Source organism: Chinchilla lanigera, unplaced genomic scaffold, assembly GCF_000276665.1.
Source record: "Chinchilla lanigera isolate Chin_1 unplaced genomic scaffold, ChiLan1.0 scaffold00017, whole genome shotgun sequence".
NCBI classification, from domain to species: Eukaryota; Metazoa; Chordata; class Mammalia; order Rodentia; family Chinchillidae; genus Chinchilla; species Chinchilla lanigera.
This window is the reverse complement of record NW_004955418.1, coordinates 2,248,106-2,270,436: the sequence shown is the minus strand read 5'-3', so window position 1 is coordinate 2,270,436 and position 22,331 is coordinate 2,248,106. Positions and strand designations below refer to the sequence as shown.

The window sequence follows — 22,331 nt, the reverse complement described above, 5'->3', positions numbered from 1 at the left end:
AAAAAAAAAAAGAGAATCTACCACATTAGGAGACATATACATTAAGCATAAAATATTTAATAGTAATTAATTTCTAGAGGTAATTCAAATGGCACAGCAACTATTTCTTATACAGCCTAGTGAAATCAATTATGGATATTTATGGTTAAGACTGTCTTAAAAGATCTGCTTCCAAACTATGGTTCATGTGAGAGATGAATATATCTCCTTTTATGCTTAATCCCTGCTATGGATTACTGCCTCGGTTTTGAACTAATCCTATTACCATTCTGGAGACCTACCTGTGACTGGCAACCATCTTCCATACTAACAGAAGAGTCTTCTTAAATGGCAAATGATCCTCAACAGGGTCACCTTGGCTTAGATCAGTCCTACCAGATACAACAGGACACAAAAGTGTAACTTCAGAGGGCTGGGTATAGCTCCGTGGCACAAGTGCCTGCCTGACAGACAAGCACAAGGTCCTGAGTTTGATTCTCAGTACAAAAAAAAAAAAAGGAAGTGTAACTTCACAAATGGTAATGTTTCTCCTAGGTGGGTAATGAGGTTTTCTCACAGGACAGTGCTCCTAATTAACATCTGGAGGAACATAACACCATAGAAATAAAAATATATTTAATGCCTCCATAGGAAACAGAAACTCCTGAATATTCTCTTATTTACCACTCTTCTCCTTTTTATCAAGTACAGTACAAATCTACAAATGCCAGTCCCTTTTCTAATCTTGCTGGAGTTGCTTTGTAGCACCTATGACCTTAAAGAACTGGTCTATGAACTGAGCAATTTATGTGGCACACACCTGTAATCCCAGCACTCGGGAGGCCGAGGCAGGACAATCACTGTGAGTTCGAGGCCAGCCTGGGCTATAAAGTGAGTTCAAAGCCAGTCTCCTCTCAGAAAAAGACAAAAAAAAAAAAAGAACTGGTCTATGAAAGTAATCTTTGTTCAACAATGTTTCCCAAGTACCCTAAACAGAGCACAGCACACAAAAGGTGTTCAGTAAGTATTTGGTATATTAATCTGGTCCTCTTTTTATGCAGAAATATGCTCTTGCCCACATTTCCACAAAAGGAAATATTCAGCTTCATATATCAAATAACTATCTTATATAGTAAATAATTATCTTACATAGTGAATAATTATCTCATATGGTGAATGTTACACAATTTCACTATTGTTCCTTTTCATTCTTCCCTACATAGTACTCTTTAAGATATCACCTATGAAAAATTTACTTCTCATGACCCTTCCTTCCTTCCCTTGGCCAACTTGTCTAATTTATCTAGCTTTCCTTCAGAGGTGCAACAGTTCAATGTACTATTTCATTTTATAGTTTTCCCAGTCAACAACTTTTGTTTACTGCAGACTTAAATACCGTTGTAATTTCCATTTTATACAGCACATCATCCCTTCCAGGAGGGCTCTCTTCATACCTCAGGCTTCACACTCTCACTCTGCATTATGTTCCAGGTGGCGTACAACCATGTGACACAACACTCACTCCCCTTCTCTAATTTGAGGATCTCCACATAACTATTCATGTTCATTCTCACCTACACCTAAATCACTACAAAAAATCACGTAACTTTACTACAGTCCTTAGCCAATGTATCCTTAAATGAATTATTTACAAAACTAAATGCTGCTATTACACAGCCCTATTAGTGTAAGGCACTTAAAACAATTTTTTAAAGGTTTTGGTGCTTCAATTTTCTTTTCTTTCTGGTGATACAGTGCTTTGTTTAGAAAAAGATAAAACACCACTGATTCTAAAATAATTTTTCCTTTAAATGGCATACCAATTAGACATGAGGCAGTCCAGGATGGCAGATGCATTACATACTGAATACACAATAAATATACATTGACTGAAAAACACCTTAGTTATCCACTGATTCATTCTGCATTTCCACTGTTCATCTTTCATGTCAATTTTCTTTGCCCTTTGTAAATCCCTTTTTTCCTTGCTTTTAAATCAACTTTTGGCTCTGCTTTTACTCGTTGCATTTCTATTGGTTTTTCCTTGGCTGGTACAGCAAAAAACTCTTCAGTGCGATCATACAGAGGAATCTTCTTTGGCTCTTTCTCAGCTTCTCTTTGTATTCTGTAGCTATGATGGATCTTACGCAAACGCATGTTTGATGATGGGTAGTGGTGATTTTTTTTTTTTTGAGACAGGGTCTCACTATGTAGTACAGGCTGGCCTTGAACTCACTTTTACAGCCAAGGCTGGCTTCAGCCTCCCAAATCCTAGGATTACAGGTGTGTGCCACCACAGCAGGCAAATTTTCATATAACGTTGGTCCTCCAAAATGGCCCTGAAAAATCTTTATCAGATTTAACACAAAATGAGGTCCTACTTCTACAAGTTGAGCATATTATGCTATGATGTGAAAGTTCTGAAATCACATCCTATTATCCAAAAGAGTGACAGTAAATATGTGGTCCACAAATCGCTGGCTTTTGGGATGATACTGTGGTGTCTGAATTAAGCATTTGTTTAATAAAGCATAACGTGGCAATTCATCAAAAGCAGGGTCAATACCAGGCATGGTGGCGCATGCCTGTAATCCCAGCACTTGGGAAGTTGAGGCAGGAGGATCACTGTGAGTTCAAGGCCAATCTGGCCTACAAAGTGAGTTTAAGGCCACCATGAACTCCATAGTGAACCCCTGTCTCAAAAAGACCAAAGAAACCCAAAACAAAACAACAAAAAAAAACCCAGAAAACAAACGCAGGGTCAAAAGACAAAAGCAGCTGAGACTCTTTCAAATAGCTTCCAGTTGTCTTTAGTTCAGCTAGGGTATGAATATTTTGAACAAGGAATTGGGCAGAAGGCCCATATGGGGAATTTGAAAGCGACATATAAAGACCCTGTTTTTTCTTAGCTTTAAAATAGATGTATTTATTGTAGTTTTTCATTTCACAGGCCTCACTAATCATAAATAATTTATCTTTATGATCCATTTTATATCTGCTTTAGAATGAGACACAAACAATTCATTAAATGTCTTGTTCTGAAATGCATTCCTCTGGAAGAAAAGGTGAAAACCTGTTATTTTTCTACTTGCCCTGTAAACGGGGTCTCTCTCTTATTCTCCATTTCTTCTGCCACAATTGGTGACTTAGCTAAAGGTCTGGTATCTTTTTTGTTTCGTTTTGGCTTCTTTACCTAGCTACACCAGCAACACCTGTGTCATTTTCTCTTGGTTGCCACCATCTTGCCTCGCCACCTTCAATTTTCTTCCTGAAACAAATTTCTTCTTGCCAGGCATGGTGGCACACGCCTGTAATCCCAGCACTCAGGAGGCTGAGGCAGGAGGATCGTTGCGAGTTTGAGGCCAGCCTGGGCTACAAAATGAGCTCAAGGCCAGCCTGAACTGCACAGCGAGACCCTGTCTCAAAAAGAAAAAAAACAAAACAAAAAACAAATTTCTTCCTTCACTTCTGGTCATGCAACCAGAATGAATATTAGCTCCTTGGTACTAGTACTGATACAACTTCATTCACACATCCATCTAACAGAGTAACCCCTAAATTCTGTAACCTCATAATCAACCAACTTTTTTTTTCTGATGGTATTTGGAAAAGAACTCAGGGCCTCACATGTTTAAGCAAATGCTCTATCACTGAGCTACATCCCCAGCCCTTTTTATTTTTTTTGAGACAGTGTCTTGCTAAGTTAAATTGCCAAGGCTAGTCTCAAGCTTACAGTCCTCCTGCCTCAGCCTTCCAAGTAGCTGGAATTACAGGAATGCACCACCATGCCCAGTAACATCTGCCATCTTTTAAGAAACAATTCCTTGTCTACCTTTATTTCCACCTATATAGAAATGAATGCCACACAACTACAAGTGAAAATAAAAGCAAGGATGTAGAACAGGACTTCAGACTGGCAATAGTGCTCCAAAGGCTACAGTGCACAGGACAGACTAAAGGAGGAGCCAGAGAAGAAAAAAAGGAGCTGGGGGGGGGAAATATACATATATATACATACACATACATACATGTTTTTTGGAGGGAGGAATTTCAGGCTGGATCTTGGTATGTAATTCAGGCTCACTTTGTTTTTTATTTATTTATTTATTTATTGTTTGTTTTCTTTTTGAGACAGGGTCTCACTATGCAGTTCAGGTTGGCTTTGAGCTCACTCTGTAGCCCAGGCTGGTCTCAAACTCACTACGATCCTGCCTCAGCCTTCCGAGTGCTGGGATTACAGGCGTATACCACCACACCCAGCCTTTCAGGCTCACTTTGAACTCACTATGTAACCCTAGCTGGCCTTGAACTCACAACAATCCTCCTGCTTCAGTCTCCTGAGTGCTGGCATTATAAGTGTGTAACACTACACCTAGCTCAATATCTCTGTATCTCTATATCTTTTTTTTTTCCTATCCAATGGCTGGGGATCAAAGCCAGATAGGGAAGTATTCCACCACTGAGCTATACCCTCAGCCCTATACTTACAGTTCTGAGGAGTTGGCATGGCTGAAAAGGATATCCACTAGTGGAGTTTCCTGAATGCTGAAGCCATCATCAGAGTCTCCTGAAGCGGGCTGATCTTCCATCTCTGAAGTATACCCTTCACCCTGGTCTTTCCCTCTGGATTCTTGCTGAGCCTCCCCCTGAGAATTCCAGGAAACTTTAGAAAGAGATTTACTGATAATTTTACTTGTATAAAGTAAATGAAAGCTGACCTTCAAGTGAGAAAAGGCCAAGTATATACAGCCAAAAGAGAAATCAGAGAATGCTAACTTAACTAGGCCTAACTCAATGAATTCTTAGTAATAATCTTGGGTGAAGAACTGAAGACTCTACTCTCCTACCCTCAAAATGAAAAAGAAGTTATTTATTCAATTTTCATCGGATGCTATACTCATTAATATCATAGCACCTGTTGTCCTGGACTTAAAATGTGTAGCTGGGCAAGTAATACTAATAATGATAATGGCATTCTAAATTTTACTATTTACCATAACAAGGGACTGTACTGTTTTACATGAATTTTCTCATTCATTCATTAATTTGAGATAAGGTCTAGCTATGTTGCCTAAGCTGGTCTCGAATTCCTGGCTCAGCTGATCTTCTTGCCTCAGTCTCAGTCAGAACAACAGCTATGTACCACCAACCCAAACTGGATTGTGTCATTTAAACCTCAAAGCAGGCTGGGGATTTAGCTCAGCAGTGCAGTGCCTGCGGGTCAAGTGTGAGGTCCTGAGTTCGATTCCCGGTACCAAAAGAAAAAAGAAAAAAAAAAGAGTGGACAGTTAAATCTCAAAGCAAACCTACAAAATGGAGTTCCATTATCTCATTTGCAGCAGGGAAAATTGAGGTTCTGAAATGACAGTAACATGCCTATGATTACATAACTAAAACTGATGCTACACCAGCATTTGGACTCAAGTAGTCTTAAATCTCTGTATTCAGCTTGTGTGCTCCGACCAAGCACTTGGCTCTGCCTGGTCATGAAGACCAACCAGACAGCTGATCTGAGTTAGTCACTCACCTCTTCTCTCTCCGTGGGTAGTCCCTGAGTTGCACAAATATCTGAGGGGGCTGGAGTCACTTCTGGCTTTCTGTTTTTTCTCAACAGCTTCTCTTCAGCTACTAAGGAGTCTATCTTGGTTAAAAGTTCTTCAGTGTCGCTGCAAGGGTCCCCTTCTCCTTCGGTAGCTTCAATTTTCCTTCCCTCTTGTTGCCTGATACCAGGTGGAGGGCAGCAGCCTTCACTTGATGCTTTGCTGCTAATGCACAATGGTTCCATTAAATAAGCTACCTGCAATCAAAATTTATTATTAGATGCACAGGAACCCCAAAATCATCCTCCCTACATCAGTGATGCTTACATGGTTGCTATGACTCAGTCTGAGAAGGCAAAAAAGTTTACTTCATCAATATTTACCAAGTATCTTACATACACAGGCACTGGGTTAGTTGCTAGGGATGTTGTATTGAACAGGACGTAGTTCTTGCCTCTTCCGGGAGCTTAAGTTTCAATTTTCCATGTGAATGTCAATTCTGATCAATTGGAAGTGGCTGCCTAGACAACTTGAAAATTTTGTCAGCTATAGACACTAAGTGGCAACATCTGCGCTGGCTATTTGCTGATTCTGACCTAGGTTCTCTTCAATTGTAGCATTAATACAAACTCTCTGTCCCAATCTATTTCTGGTCCTCAGGCCCTATCTAAGTTAATTAGGACACTAAAATACTGCTAATGAGCTAGGCATGGTGGCACGTGCTGTAATCCCAGCACTCGGAGGTTGAGACAGAAGGATCAAGGTAAGTTCAAGTTCAGCCTGCACTACATAGAGACCCTGTCTCAAAGAAAAAAACACTGCCAGAAACTGGTAGCTATTCAGCAGGCTGAGGCAGGAGGATCCTAAGTTTGAGGCCAGACTTGGCAACACAGCAAAACTCTTGTCTCAAAATAAAAAATAAAAAAGACTGCAGGTGTAGCTCAGTGAGAGATCCTGGAGTTCAACACCCAGTGCCACCACACACTCCCACAAAACAGAATCTTTGAAGCCAAAATATTTTAAGCTTTAAGAAAAGCTTGGGCAAGTGTAACCTCCCATGACTGAAAGAATGAATTGCAAGGACACTCATAAGGCTGTCCTGCGTACAGAAATCTCACTTCCTGTGATTCAGGCTCCCAAGGACCGGGTGGGGGTGAGGGTTGCCTTAAAAACATGCATTCAGAATATATTTTGTTGCATATTCTGTATCACCACCCAATGCAGGGACACAGCAGTGAGCTTAGCCACTTCCACTGTGGAATGTATATTTTAGTTAGCAATTTTGAGAGGGAGAGACAAGTAAGGGTAAGTATTCTTAAAAAGTTGAGGTTCTTCCAGCTTTGGGAATAACAGCTCCTTGTTACCTCAGAGAGAAACTGAAGGAGGTTCTGGCAGCTGACTTGCTCTGCTTCTTCCTGAGATTCCTCACTGCCTCCGTCCCCCACAAACAGCTCACTAGGTTCTCTTCCTGGGCTGCTTTCCTCTGGTTCCTCCGCCTCTGGATCCTCAATTTCCCTCCAGTTGCCCACATCGAGATCCAGACTGGAGTCCCATGAGCTGAAGAGGGATGTGTAGTTGTTGCTCAACTCAGAGTCATGACAGTCTCGTTCAGAATCCAACCAAACCCACTCATGTCCCATCTGTAAACATACAGAAAACGCATTAAATTCATTTAAATCAATATTCTTAAAGCATCTGTATTCCAAATTCAGCAGAAAGGGCCAGGATGTAAGTTAGGTAATAAAATACATTGTAAGATGAAATGATCTTTGTTTTTTGGAATAAGCAGCAGCTTCATGCCAATAATATAGAGATATTACCCAATAGGTTTTTTACTTGGATGTCCTCATACTGCAAAAGGGAAAGAATTAGAGCATAACTAGCTTAACAGACTTTGCCTATCCCAAATCACCCATAAATTCGCCTACAATAAACTTTATGGAAGGGGGAAAGGGGTATATCCTTTGCATATACATTTACCCTATTAACCATTCAACATAATTAAGATTACCTTTGGCATCCTTCTGGTCATATCCAACTGTCACATCTGAGAGTAAAACTGAAACAATGAGCTTTAAAATTTCTTTGTTCACTGCACTATACTACTATCCTGCTTTTTTTACACCTTTGCTTCTACTTTTCACAACTTTCAAGGAAGTCTTTTCTCCTGTTTCTGCTTGGCCCTCTGCTTACTGGTGCTTCCTTTTAAAAAAGTGTTCCCACTACTTAAGAGACTGAAGCAGAAAGACTGCAAGTTCCAGGCCAGCCTGGGCAATACTGCAAGATCCTGTTTTAAAAAGAACTGCTACTACCGCTACCCTACTAATGATAAATGCGTGCACATGCACACACACATACACGTATATATTTAGAGGTTTCAACTTTACTATTGAAGTGGCTCCCAAAACTATCCCTTTATTGTTTTTGCAGTCCTGAGACTCAAACCCAGGTCTAATGCACGCTAGGGCAAGGGCTCTTCCACTGAGCTACAACCCAGCCCCCACCTTTACTTCTTACATGCATGCTGCTGTCACTTCTCCACTCATCTAAAAATCAGTTCCCCTTAGACGTCCTATCAACTGCTTCAACTGAACATTTCTAAAACTAAAATCACCTTTCTTCCTACCTCCAAAATCATTTCTTCTCAATTTCCTTACCTCTATTTACCAATACTATTTTCTTAAAGTCTATAAAAACCCATTTTTTTTTCTCTTATGTTCAGTGAGCAAGTCTTCCCAGCTTTCACAATTTTTCTGTGTTCTTGAACAAATGCCAGCCTGGGTTTGTTTCTCCCCCAGCACTAGGGATTGAACCTAGGGCTTCTCTCATGTTAAGCAAATGCTCTAACCACTAGACTAAGCCCTAATTTTTAAAATCTTTTTTTGACAGTGTCTCCCTATGTAACCCAGGCTGCCCTTGAACTTCCAGTCATTCTCCTGCCTCACCCTCCTAGGTGCTGGAATTACAGGCTTGTGCCACCACATCTGGCTCTTTTTAAAATCTTAAGGTCTTACTAAATTCCCCAGCCTTAACCTCTGTAGTAGTTGGGATTGCAGGAATGTGCCACCATGCCTGGCTATTTTAACCCAGCCAGCATTCAGTAACCTCACCGCTTTCAAATAGCTATTCCACACACAAATTTCTCAACCTGCCAGACTTCCATAGGTTAGCCCTATTTTGTTCCCTTTTCCAGTGTAGGTCACTATTCCTTAATGTAGCCCCCACTCGTTACATTTGCCTGCTTACTGCCACCATAAATGCCTATACCTTGGACCTTTTCCAGACTTTTCCAACTTTGAGTGCTTCTGTGTTTATATCACAAGTTGTAGACTGCTTTGGTAACAAAGACCTTTTGTGTGTGTGTGTGTGTATGGTGCCAGACATGGGACTGAGGGCTTTAGGCATGCTAGGCAAGTGCTCTGCCACTGAGCAAAACAGGTCAGCCTTCAAATGGCAATGCTAATTACGAACTCCTTGCCAGGCACTGTGGTGCACATCTGTAACCCTAGCTACTTGGGAGACTGAGGCAGGAGGATTATGAGTTTGAGCCCATCCTAGGCAACTTGGTAAGACTATCTCAAAAAAAAAAAAAAAAACAAACAACTCTTTACACAAGAGTACTACCTACAGAAATAGTCCTACCTACAGAAATAATTAACACCGTAGCGTAGAACTATCATTTGCAAAGACAGCACTGAGACAATTATTACTGAGATAATGGTTTCTGTGCATTTTTAATCCTAAAGCAGTGCCATAAACAGAACTTTAAAAGCCTTAAACTTTCTTATTCAAGAAAAGATGTTCCTTATTGCAACTTACTTTAAAACATTGGTTATTTACCTCCTCTCAGCTGTAGCAGGCAGCTCATAAGACCACCTTTCCTCTCTAAACAATCTCACTCCCACATCAGTTATCACGTGGAAGTCCTGAGTTACAAACTCATGTATGCATGCGCGTACAAACACAAAGGACAAGGCAAGGGCTAGAGTTTTCTTTCAGTTTATTTTATACATACACACTTCACAGGTTTATTTTTTTAAAAAGTCTGTATACTTCACAAGACAGTACAAACTAGCTACAGTCTGCTAGCTACACGCTGGGGCATTAATACAGCCCATGATTTGTGCCCTAGAACAGGCAACTGTGCTGTTCTGAGAGTTCCTCAGCTCATGTCATGTGGCCCAGGCATCTTCTCACGTAACTTCCACTTCCAGAACTGGGCCCACAAGCCCAAGCGCTATCTTGTTTACTTCTGTTTCACATTCAGCTCAAAGATGATACTCTACAGTTTCACTTTTTCATCTTCATGTCTGCTTCAATGGCACAGCGACGTCCCCTGGTTCCCCCATCCTAGGTGATAGCAGAAAAAAGAAAGGGAGCGAGAGTGAGCTGGTTAGGAAGAAGAGACAAGATGCAACACAAATGTTGGGGAGTTTCATCTCTTGGGGGAAGAGGAGAGAATCAACAAAAAACTCCAAAGGACCAAACAAAAAACAAAAAAACAAAAAACCTCCAAAGGACCAAGGGGGCATATTTCTGGCTCCCCACAAAGTACCTATAGAAACACCTGGTAGGTTGTGAAGGTAAATACAGGACAGAGTATCTTGCTCATGCCCATCACAGAGGTCCTTGGAATTCAACTAGGGTCCCACAGAATCACTATGTACTAGTCATCCCACCCAGGCCCAAATCATGTACAAAGGAACAGAAAGAGTAAGTGAAAGGTTAGAAGAGACAGAAAGGGCAGGGATAGTAATTCTTGGCTAACATACCTGTCCAGCTGTTGATCCCTATAAGAAAGGCCTTTCCTGCAGACTGACCCTGGCACTAGTTCCCTAGCACCTCCTGACAGGTGTTTTCCATGAGATCAGGACAATCAGGCTTCTTTCCATCTGCTGCTCTCTCCCTGCAGCCCAGCTCCTTCCTCTTGTGCAATACTTTGCTGTCTTCAATAGATAAAAGATCCTATTAACCAGCCTGTAATAGTCAGCCAACTGTTGGGGATCCAGAGTCACTGTTGCAGGCCAGTAAGAACGGAGATCATAGTGTTCTGTTGTTGTACAGGCTGACAGGCCTGTAGGCAAGATGAACTAGTGAACACTTTTGCTGGGCCAGACCATTTTAACATTTTTTTTTTTTCCTGGTATAGGGGATCAAACCCAGGATCTCAGCACATGCTAGCCAAGTGCTCTACCACTGAGCTACAGTCCCCATTTTTACATTCTTAACATGCTAGGACTCTAAAATTTTTAGAACTCATGAATGTAAGGTGTCTATGAGGCAACAGTAAGAATAAAAATACCACCTTGCATTTGGATAACACTTTTAATTTTTTTCAAGTCCGTTCCATACTCATAACTCTAATTTCATCCTCACAACATCCCTGTGAGGTAGGCTGGACAGGTACTTCAGGATATTAGTTCTATTACACAGATGAGGAAAACAAGGCCCCAAGAAAGTATCCGATGACCTTAAGACCATATAGTATTTTGCCTGATGCCCCTTCCATTATATCATGCCTCACTACTCTACAATGAACAACAGAGTCATTAAGAATTAAGTCTCTAGAGTAGCTAAAGTAAGTTTATCTAATTTCATCAGCCACTCCTGTATGAAGCAGTCTATGTTATAGATCATTAGCTTAAGTTTTACTAACTGTGTATCCGGCATTAAGTCTTATAACTTTTAGGAAAAAGGTGAAAAACTATGTACTACGTATTTGCCAGTATGAGGAACACCACAAAAATGTAGCAGTAGCAACTCTGAACAATCTTCTATTTTTAAGAAATGTATTGGCCAGTGGTGGAGTCAAGAAATGAAGAGCAAATTTTTTCACCCCTCTACCCCAAAATACTTCATAAAATGAATCCAACAATCTCATAAATAGTCCCTTACCCAGCCCGTGCACACACACACACATGCAAAACAGACAGAAATGCAGAAGAAAAGGCAGTTTCTTATTTAATGACCTGAATAAACAGAAGTTTAAGACATTGCCACAGTCTGCACGCTGGATTTTCCCCTGCCACCCACCCCCAGCAGGAGCTGAGAATCTTTCTGGTAATACCACCCCTTGCAGCCATTCAATACTTACAAAGAGAGAGAGAAGGAAGGCAGGAGAGCCCATGGGGACACTGTCCTGTTAGAGGACAAACAAACACTGATCAGGTTCCACAGAAACTCTCAGCCACAAGCACCCCAAACCTCAGGACAGAGACACAAGCACCATACACACAGACAAAATTTTAAAACTCAAGAACAAGAGGAGAGAGATCCAAAAGCAACCTAGCCACTATGACACTGGAATGGGAACTGATAGACCTCAACTGCACCAAGCTATGTCATTTCTCCCACCTTGAGGGCACTCTCCCAAAGGAATTAGTAATTCACTCGCACCACCAAAAATTCCTCAGATAACTGGGTCTCTCAGAGAAGGTTTCTTCAGTGTTTGATGGGAGCAAACAACTACCATTCTAATATCGAATTATCTCTATATCATGAAAGTACAAGCTTGGCAGTGCAAAGTAGTAACGTTAAGTTCTTTGGATGCTTTAGATTTCTAGCACTGGAACACTAGCAAACAGGCTCTTTGCTGGTCTCCTCACCTTCTCAGAAGCATCCTGTTTTCGGGTAGAATCTCTCCCTCGGAGACTTTTAGCACTGATCCCAGACTCAGACGTTTGCATAATCAACTGTGTGGCCAAGAATTGCTGTAAGGATAAGAAACAGAGTTGGCCATACAGACCTGATCCAACAAGGAAGAACCTAAAGCTGTGTAAATAGGGTTTTTCTTTCCTTTTTTTTTTTGAGACAGAGTCTCACTATGTAGTCCAGGCTGGCTTTGAACTCATAGCAATTCTCTTGCTTCAGCCTCCTGAGTGCTGGGACTACAGGGGTGCACCACCACACCCAGCTGTAAATAGGATTTTGTATGTACCCCTCCACTCAAATACCTATTTTTTGGTGGTGCTGGGGACTGAACAAAGGACTTTGGGCATTCTGCTCGAATATCTTTTTGCTGGTGGTGGTAGTCAGGGGGAATGGGGTATATTAGGCAAGCATGCTATGCTGCTATAGCCCTAGCCCTTTTTGACTTACTAGAAATTTAGTAATTAATTTTTATTTTATTTTTATTTTTTAATTTTTAATTTTAGTTGTAACAGCCATCCTAAATAATCTGAAAGGGCCAGGGACGGTGGCACACACCTGTAATCCCAGCACCTTGGCAGGCTGGGGCCAGCCTGGGCTATATAGTGAGACCTGTCTCAAAAATAAATAAATAAATAAAATAACATAAATAAATACATCTGAAAATGCCAAATAGCTCTATAAATTCCTCACGAGAACAAAAATCAGGTTGGGGATATAGCTCAGTGGCACAAGCGCCTGCCTGGCAAGTGCAAGGTCCTAAGTTCAATTCCCGGTACAAAAAAAAAAGGAACAAAAATCTCTACCCTCTAAGAATAAGAAAAAGAATATTAGTATAATGAACCAAAGGCCATTCCTCAATGACAATAATTTGACAGACTCTGCAAAGACACATCATTCCCTTAAGGTTCAATATTTCAAAGGGTGGCTGGTAATGCAACTTCGGACAGAAGTTATCTAGCTCATGAAAAGGGAAAGAGATGGAACTTTTCGTTGAGTACACATATTCGATACTTTGCATAATTAAAAAATATACATTATTTAAATTTTATTTGAAAACTTCATGATGGGGATATAGTTCAGTGGTAGAGCACTTGTCTAACATCCCTGAGGCATTATATTTGATTCCTAGCTCTATAAAAATTAGAAATTAAAAAAGAGCCAGGCATGATGACACATGCCTATAATCCTAGCACTCTAGGAGGCTGAGGCAGGAGGATTACAAGTTCAAGCCCAGCCCAGGCAACTTAGAATCTCTCAATATAATAAATAGTGGAAAAACTAAATAAATAAAAATAAAAAATAATGGGCCAGGGATATAGCTCAGCAGCATAGTGCCTGCCTCATAAGGGCGAGGTTGCTGAGTTCAATTCCTGGTAAGGGGGGATATATATGTACGTGTGTAAAATAAAAATTTAAAAGAAGGCTGGGAATATAGCTCAGTGTGAAGACCTTAGGTTCAATTCCTAGTGACATACATAATCAATTCTTCAGAAAACTGAAGTTATTTGCCCAAGACCAACTCTTCTATCATAACTTCCTCACCAAGAGCAAAGAAAAATCAACCAAGATGAGCCAAAACACAGTATTATGTTACTGGGTCCCACATGGTTATTCCAAGTAAAAGCCACAGCACCTTTTTCTGTTAAAACAAAGGATCCCCAAAGTACCTGTATTTGTTCCAAGACATCTCGCTGCATCTCCACTGCCATGTGATAGACATCATGGTCAGAGCTATTATACATTACAGCATTCTGAAACATCAGCATAATGTCACGCTGAAATTCAGCAGTACTGCGGATCAGTCCATTTTCAATGTTTTTTTTAATAGTTGACAAATCCATAGGTCTAAAAACAAAAAGAACAAGCGTAAATGGCAGAGGGAACAAAAAGAGGACTCCCCTGAATTTCTAAGTACTTGTCCCTATACAGACCTTCTCATATCTACCTTCAGTCTCCCACTGCCATAATTCAAAATGACAACCCCTTGTCCCAAAACATGCATTAAACCCAGAAAGCCATCAGTTTGTGTATCATAAGCATTGAGAAAAGAAATAAAAGGGGCTTCTCTTAGACTGCTGGTGACCCGGACCCTGGAACGGCCAGTTTAGCACACAGTTACTCTTACATAAAAATGTTTGCCTTAAACTTATATCTAAAGCCAAAATTCACAAAGTCTAAATGACTTACAATTCAGGTAAGTCAGCATGCTGGATGGACCATGGCTTACCTTTGTACAATGCTGTGGTAACCAGGTGCTATATCATCTGTAACAGGCTGCAGAAAGACATTGGCGTATCTGTACAAAAACAAAATAAAATTTAATTTAAAAAAATACACTGCAATTTCTGACTTATTTTTCAGGCTCACAAGGGAAGGAACTTACTGTTAAGTGGCTGAAAATAGTAAAAACCAGCACAAGCAGTCCCACAAAAGCTCACTCAAGACTTTTTCTGGTCACCCAACAAAGAAGAGCAAGAGAAAATGAACCTATTGATTGGTAAGGTCCACTCACCTATGATTAGCTGCAGCCCTCCATACAAGCATGATGGCTTTCTTCCAGATTTTCTGGGCCTGAATAGCTTCTTGATCCTCACTACAGACAGAGCTGAAATAGAGACACAGGAATTCTACTAGGTGCAAGTTTTTTAGAAGTCCTAGCTAGGAGTGGGACACATTCCAATAATCCCAGCTCTTGGGAGGCTGAGGAAGGATGGTCACACAGAGTTCAAGGCCAAGATGGGCTACATAGCCAAGACCCTGCCTCAAAAATGAACACACACACACAGAGTCCTAATTACTTCTTGTTAAATATTTGCTCCAGACAAAGAAAAGAAGAAAAAGTAAATCCTCTCCCATTTTTCATCTTCTCTATCTTGGCCTCAGTGAAAAATTATCAGATACTCACAATTGTGAAGAAGCAGGGCTGCTAGGGATAGAGTCTGCCAGTGTGTGTGACTGCAGTGTAGCATTGTGTATGCTAAAGCCATCATCACTCTCGCTCACAGGGGGTTCGTTATCCATTTCTGACAAATAGCCTTCCCCTTGATCCTCTTCCTTAGGTTCTTCTAGGCTGGCTGCTTCACTGACTCCATCTTCCTCCTCATCCTCACCTGGGGCATCCTTAGACACAGTGCACTCCAGTCAACAAATGCAAGCAAAGCTATCCAGCAAAGCATCATTATACATGATCTGTCTTTTGGGTTAGATGAGTTCTAGAAATGGCCTCACACTATTTTTTTTTTAACTGAGCCCTCTGTCACTTATACTACATCTATTTATAGAACTGTCTAAGTAAAGTAAAGTAATTTAGAACCTGGACAAAGAATAAAACCCAGGATCTATTTAAAAGGAAGAAAAAAAAAAAAAAGCTACTTACTTAAGACTAAGCTAAGAGGCGTTCCTTCTTTCCCCTTGCTCTTGAGAGGAACTCTGACCCTGGGTACAAAGTTATCAAAAATAGTTTTATTTCATGTCTTATCTGATGGAGCAAGCTCACATCACATTACTTTAAGTCTATTACTACTGCTTTAGTCATTCTAAAAAGAAAACTGAATGATGCTCTTTGAATAATCTGGAATGCCTGTATATTCTCCCTGACTTTAGTATTCCTATTCACTCCAAACCACTCTCAGTGTATCAAAGCTTCTTCATGCACTATGTGCAAAGGTCTGCATGATGCTCACACTCTTACAGACAGGAGGCACATGTTGCTATCATACTCCTCCTATGCCAGACTGTCCATTGCAGCTTTTCCCCATGCAACACCTTACCAGTCTCATGACAGAGAGTAAAGCTATGAGTTTACTAAAATTTAAAAAGTATTGCTATAGGAAAATCTAACCACATGGCAAGAGGAATAAAGAAAAGTCTGAAATACCTTTATCTGGCTTCCAAAAATAGTCCCTGATTCTTCTTTCAATGAGTCTGCAGAGGAGAGAAAGACTACCTGAAGATTTTTCCACCTCAGCCTTCCCCGTACTATGGACCATAATTCCTTGCAGCTCTCCTTTCCAGGCTGACCTATTCTATCTCCTCTACTTGCCCACAACCCACAAACCCTCAGAAGCCAAAGCAAAAAAATTTCAAGTTAGTTACAGAGTACAGATTTCCTGTCTTTTATTTACCTGATATTTCAAACTTGTGCTGTGTCTCTGCCTCTAAAGGATCTTCAATGAGATTTGAGTCATGTGATGGAGACAACATGCTTTCAGGGGATGCCTAAAGACCAAAAAAAGAACAAGCATCCTAAGGTATTGGTAAACTGCTATAGCTCCCATATGTTGTTCTTCACTCTTAAGACTACAGAAGAAATTCTTAAAAAAAAAAAAAAAAAGAAATTCTAAGTCTAGCTCACGTACTGATTCTAACGGCCACTTTAACAAAGACAAGTGTATATATATAGCACTGATCATAATCTATGGGCTTTGGATATATGAAACATGTCACTTCTTAACTAAGTTATAATCCTCCATCTCCCCAGCCCCGGATCTTATTAAATACCTCTGTCTTCACAGATGTAAGCGGCACCTCATCAGTTTTCCCACTGGAACCATTTGCTTCACCAATCTCTCCAGTTGCAGCACTTCTGGGCTCTTCATCTAATTCTTGGCTCCTGAGTTCTGGTGGCTCCATACTTGTGGCTGGAACAACTCCAGACACTATTTCAGCCCCTGAAATGCCTGGCTCTGGTTCTGTAGGTTCCACCTTGATCTCAACACCAGACTCCCTGATGTCCACCAGTTCATGGAGTCCCTTGTTTTCTGTTTCCTCAAAGTCCAACCTCTCTTGCTTGACTGTCATCTCTGGTGTAGGGAGAGGTACTGGCTTGTCCCGCTCCTGCTGGATCGGATGCTCCCAGGGGCCAGGTAGGGACTGGGGATCATCATTCTCTTCACAGAATGACAGTGCTGCTTCCACAGCTGCCACATCCAACACTTCAGGATGATCATCTACCTGTCCCATAATATAGACTGTTGAGATCAAAGAAAGAAGCCCAAGACCCTCAATTCTGTTAGCACCAAATGATATGGCCTGCATCTGCAGCTTCTCTCTCCATCTTCTCCATATAATGGAAGGAACCAATGAACAGGCACCTGTCCTGTGCCAAGCAGTACTGTAAGGATGGTTGGAGAGATAACTAGTATGGGAGTACCAAAAGGCTTTCAGACTATAGAGATCGAGATGGGCAGAAAAGTTATCACTAATTCTTACTAGTGGAAAGCAAAAAGAGAGAAGCCTATGTAGTACCTATGAGAGACTCTGTGGTGTTTTGCTGAAATGATTACCTTATCCTCAATGATGGCAATGATGTCTCCAACAGTCTCGAAGTCCAGTTCTTCACCTGTGTAAGACACAGCAATATCCATCTTCTCAGCCAGATCTAAGTCTTCCTTCCCATCTATGCTGGGAGCCTTTGATCCTCCAGAGGTCTCTGCTACCCCTGATCGGAAACACTCTTCTTTGATAGAATTAATAATCATGGAGATTTCACTGCTGTCCATGGAAACAGTCACAGTATGTGGATCTCCCACAGCTTCCATAGGAACACAGGTATCAGGCTGACTCACTGAATAAAAGGAAGAAAAACGGCATCTCAGAAACTTACGGGGTACTAAGTGACCACACAGAGATCACACCAGAGCTGTAGACAGGTATCAAGGACCCACACACACTTAAGTCACTAACTCCTATCTGCCTGTATTTTCTTCTCCCCAGTCTTCTTTAGAAAGTAAAATAAAGAACATATTCTTAAGACTGCTCATATTTGTACACTTAACTGTTTTATCCCAACACAAATACCCACCCATATCTTTGTTTTCTAAGGATAAAGACAGCACAAGTCTACAGAGAAAGAACAGAAGCATCTGAACTGGAGCTAATCTTTTGGTCATCTTTCTTCAACTGAAACTCAAAATGAAATTTTGGTCCTAGCAGCTGCTCAGGGCGTGGGTCAGGGACGCACCTGGAGCTACACTTTCAGGAGTGGAGACAGCCGGAGCAGAGGATGGTGCTGGCAGCGCAGGCATCATGACAATGGTAGCCTGGGAGACAGACTCTACAGGGGGTGGCACAAGTTTAACTGGAGGCTCACTGGCAACAGTAGTGAAGGAAGCAAGAGGTGTGGTGAACTGTGTAGGACCAGCTTCTAAAAGCCGGGAAAGAGTGGGAGCACCTAACAGACAAAGAGGTACACAAAATGAGATAAGAAGAAAGCATATGAACAAGAAGCAATAGCCACTTTAAGACTCAATCAAGAAAATATTTTATAGTCTCAAAGGATGAAAGCAACTGTAGTGTTGAATCAGATAATCATCTATAGTCTTATTTACTCTAACCTCACCTAAGATCTTCCTCCAACTTATAAATGAACCAAAGTACAACACAAAATATAAGAAAAATGAGTGGTAACTTTTCCTCAGTTACAAGGAACGATAAAACAAAACAAAACAAAACCTGGTATGAATAACTCAGTCACTTTCTCTAAGGTTCAGTATATTATGAACCACCCAAGTTCAACACCATTTAAATACCAGTATTTAATGTCTATGTATTTTGTAAAGCTTTTTTCTCTTTACATTTTTTACCTCATTTTATCCTCACCATATCCTGCTAAACTACACACATCACAATTAGTGAAACAGAAAAATGAGTCTCAATAATTAACTTAGCTACCCAATGTTAAGAAAGCCTAAGATTCAAGTCCAGATCTCTGGTTCCAAATCTCTTTCCCCTTTTCTACAATTTCAAGTATCTTTAGCACCTGTCCACAATTTTGCAAGCCAAGAGAAGCTTCTTCATGAACTTTATTGTTACTCTGGTCAACATCTATGACATGGTCAATCACTATTTGCACTATCTATCTATCTATCTATCTATCTATCTATCTATCTATCTATCTATCTCTTTTTGGTTTTTTGAGACAAGGTCTTGCTTTGTAGTGCAGGCTGGCTTTGAATTGAGGTGATCCTCCCACCTCAGCTTCCCAAGAGCTGGGATCACAGGAACAAGCCACTATGCCCAGCTCAATCCATCAATGTTTTAAAGATGGAATAGATTAGTAATCTCAAGCACTGTGTTGCTTAACAGGTAAAGTAGCTCCAAAACAAAGTCAGAAAAAGTAGTTGAGCTTTAAATCTAGGACTAACAACTGTTTAACAACAAACACTGAAATCAGGTTTATTATCTCTGAAATACATAAAAGATATAGTGACTTACCTGAGGCAGCAGGGGAGGCTGCAACAGTATTGGGTGTTTGCTGTATCTCCCCACCATGAATCATGGGAAGGACCCCGCCTACCTCCAGAAGGACACCCGCACTGTTCAAGTGGCCCGAAGCCACAGCCATTTCACTCTCATTGACCTACCAGGAAGAATAGAGGTGAAGGCTACACTCAAGCTTTCCTTTACTACCACTTCCCAAAAAAGCTGCAGCAGTCAATTAAACCTCTTGAAAACTAAAACTTACTATCCACAGAGAATAATTCAAGACCCATGGGAAACTCTAAACTATAATGTTCAGAACTTATTTCACAAGAGTTCTCTGGGAAAGAAAATGAAAATAGTTGTGGTTCTGATTATTCAGGATCCAAGGATACTATTAACTTACTGCATTATTATTATTGTTGTTGTTGCTGTTATTATTCTTTTGTTAACATTTAACTAGGACATTTCTTCCCTTTTGAGCTTTTTTTTTTCCATGTCACATTTTAGGTCCCAGGCACTCCCTTCCAAGTACTAAATCACCACAGCTCTCAAACACCCACAGAAGTCTCCATACCAGTCTGGGGCTGGTAGGCAGGAGGCTGCCTTTCTTCAAGAGCTCTGACAGCAGAGGGGAGGGGGGTGGAGTTGCTTTCTGTCCAAGCATCTTTTTCTGGGGTGAATCATCTGTTACTGGGGTCATGGGGGCTTCTAAGGGTGCAGAGCCTGGAGGAAGGGTGTCAGGAATCCCAGGAAACGAGGTGACTGGGGTATTCGGCAAAGTCCCAGGGGTTACCTAAGAGACAACAGAGAACCTTTATCTGACTTCTCAAACTATGGAAGGTTCCCTCCTAATCTGGTTGGGTTAGTGTATCTATTATTTTACTAGTTCTGAGTGGAAATGCCCAGAAACCCTCTATCCCTCCTATTCTTAGTTATACTTCTCCACAATATTTTCTCTTTCACCCACAATGACCCAACCATTCCATCTGATCTGCCATTTATAAATTCCTTACCCCCTACCAGTATTATGTTTATAAGGAAATTATCCCTTGTTTCAGCAGTAAATATACTAGTATAATTTGCAAATAATTCTTGAACATAGTCATTTACCTATCTCTCAAAAGAGCTTCTACGTACACCCTTATCTTAGATCACAGTACATGGTAAATTAAATCTTTAGCATTCAGACCAAGAAATGAGTTGTCTCTAAGCCAAAAGTAGTTTCCTCATCACTCAGCTCTCTGCTGGCTTACTGTACTTCACTGGTCAATTTCAATGGATGAAAATATACTCACCCCAGAGGCAGCCTCTTCCACAGTGGTTGGAGTCAGGTCCCCAAGGGGATATTCACCTCCTGGGGAGGCTGAATCTATTGGAGATCGGACCATCACAGTGGGTAACCTCCGAGGGGGTGTTTTCACTGCCTGACGAGCTAGAACATAAAAGAGAATATACACTCCTAGTACATTCTTGAGCAACTCCTTAAGATTCTACTTTTAAAAGGATCTTATTTGTTCATGGCATGTATTCCCAGAACTGCCACTGCTTAAGTTTCTCCCCTTATCCAGTGACGGAGCTATTTGCAATCTTTTCACAGCCTTTTACTTCTAAAATCTCAATTATGTTCAGAGTCTTAATATCAAGTTGTTGTGTCCTAAAACTAAATTAGAGGTCTAGTGAGATGTAAGCAGAGATCATTTTTTGAGACTTTTTTTTTTTTTTTTTTTTGGTTTTTCTCCGGTACCGGGAACCGAACTCACGACCTTGCGCTTGCCAGGCAAGCGCTTTGCCGCTGAGCTAAATCCCCAGCCCATTTTTGAGAGTTTCTTCGTGGACATCAAGGCATGTTTTTATGCTGGTAGAAGAACACATGATAGGAGTCTTTTTTATGGGGGGAGACTGGACACTGAACCCAGGATCTCAGGAATACCAGGGAAGTACTCTACCACTAAGCTACACCCTCAGCCCCCAGAGTTACACTTCATGAGGCTCCTATGCAAATGCACATGCAAATTTGTATCCCTTCTTTCTTGTTAACTTGTCTATGTCAGTTTGCTTCAGAGACTTAAATTGTTGAAACTTCAGTTTTTTTTTTTGTTTTTTGTTTTTTGGTTTTTCTCCGGTACCGGGAACAGAACTCATGACCTTGCGCTTGCCAGGCAGGCGCTTTGCCGCTGAGCTAAATCCCCAGCCCCGAAACTTCAGTTTTAAGTCCCCTACAGTTCTGGCAAGCCAGCAAGAGACCAAAACATTCTTCATGCTTCTGAGGTTGCAACTGGGAAATCACAGACTTGATAAAATCAGTAAGAAAGAGGTACATGAAAAAGATAGAAAGAACTCTGACAAGTGTAAGTTTTTGGTAACTTTGGAAACACACTGGTGGAATGGAAATGCCTCTTAATAAATGCCTGCTTATTCAAACCAAGTAAAAGCCATATAAAAGTATGGAAACCATATAAAAGTATGGAAACCATATGAAAGTATGGAATATGAGAACAACCTGGGTTCACACCCTAGCACCATAAAACAAAAAATAAGGGAGAGATGACAGAGAAAAGCTTGCTAGTGACTTCTGTAACAAAACTGTCTTCAACTATCATTAGCATGTAGTACTATAAAGTCAACTGCTCATCAGTGGCATTTGGTTCAGTTTACCTTGGTATGCAGCATCTGTAGCCTTCCTCTTTACTTCAGCCTCCTCTTCCTCTAGCTTCTTTTTCCTAAAGAGGGAAGTAAAGGTTAGATGTTAGCCAGCTCTAGCTCCTCCCCATAGTTCATAGTGCTCTCATGAAGAATTTTTTTTTTTTACCAAATCAGCACATTTTGGGAGAAAGGCCCAACCAGGAATTCTAAATTAGCAAAACAGCCAAGTGGTATGTATTAACTGCCAATTCTTCACTCAGGGAAAAGAGAGGCACTTTTAAATTAGAACTGTTATGTTCTCATATGGAAATGTTC

General features: G+C 40.8%; 1 protein-coding gene and 1 pseudogene across 11 annotated transcripts in view; both read right to left on the bottom strand.

The window, feature by feature from the left end:
* The window catches only part of Brd8 (bromodomain containing 8), a 42,960-nt gene that overhangs the window by 5,376 nt on the left and 15,253 nt on the right, over positions 1-22,331 (bottom strand). For 2 of the 11 annotated variants that reach the window (XM_005382124.2, XM_005382126.2), the window contains exons 7-25: positions 22,029-22,093; positions 20,669-20,805; positions 19,948-20,166; positions 19,386-19,530; positions 18,133-18,342; positions 17,456-17,736; positions 16,671-17,123; positions 16,295-16,388; positions 16,048-16,094; positions 15,076-15,290; positions 14,683-14,775; positions 14,398-14,466; positions 13,838-14,015; positions 12,125-12,229; positions 11,614-11,658; positions 6,884-7,159; positions 5,507-5,776; positions 4,468-4,625; positions 282-371 (exon numbers count right to left, since the gene is read on the bottom strand). In XM_005382124.2, the coding sequence (XP_005382181.2) occupies positions 282-371; positions 4,468-4,625; positions 5,507-5,776; positions 6,884-7,159; positions 11,614-11,658; positions 12,125-12,229; positions 13,838-14,015; positions 14,398-14,466; positions 14,683-14,775; positions 15,076-15,290; positions 16,048-16,094; positions 16,295-16,388; positions 16,671-17,123; positions 17,456-17,736; positions 18,133-18,342; positions 19,386-19,530; positions 19,948-20,166; positions 20,669-20,805; positions 22,029-22,093 (3,150 nt within the window). Of the gene's footprint in view, positions 1-281; positions 372-4,467; positions 4,626-5,506; positions 5,777-6,883; positions 7,160-9,502; positions 9,870-11,613; positions 11,659-12,124; positions 12,230-13,837; positions 14,016-14,397; positions 14,467-14,682; positions 14,776-15,075; positions 15,291-16,047; positions 16,095-16,294; positions 16,389-16,670; positions 17,124-17,455; positions 17,737-18,132; positions 18,343-19,385; positions 19,531-19,947; positions 20,167-20,668; positions 20,806-22,028; positions 22,094-22,331 lie in introns of those variants that run through there. The other 9 variants (XM_013512996.1, XM_013512997.1, XM_005382125.2 and 6 more) reach the window with 8 other exon arrangements.
* On the bottom strand, positions 865-3,275 carry LOC102021766 (annotated as a pseudogene).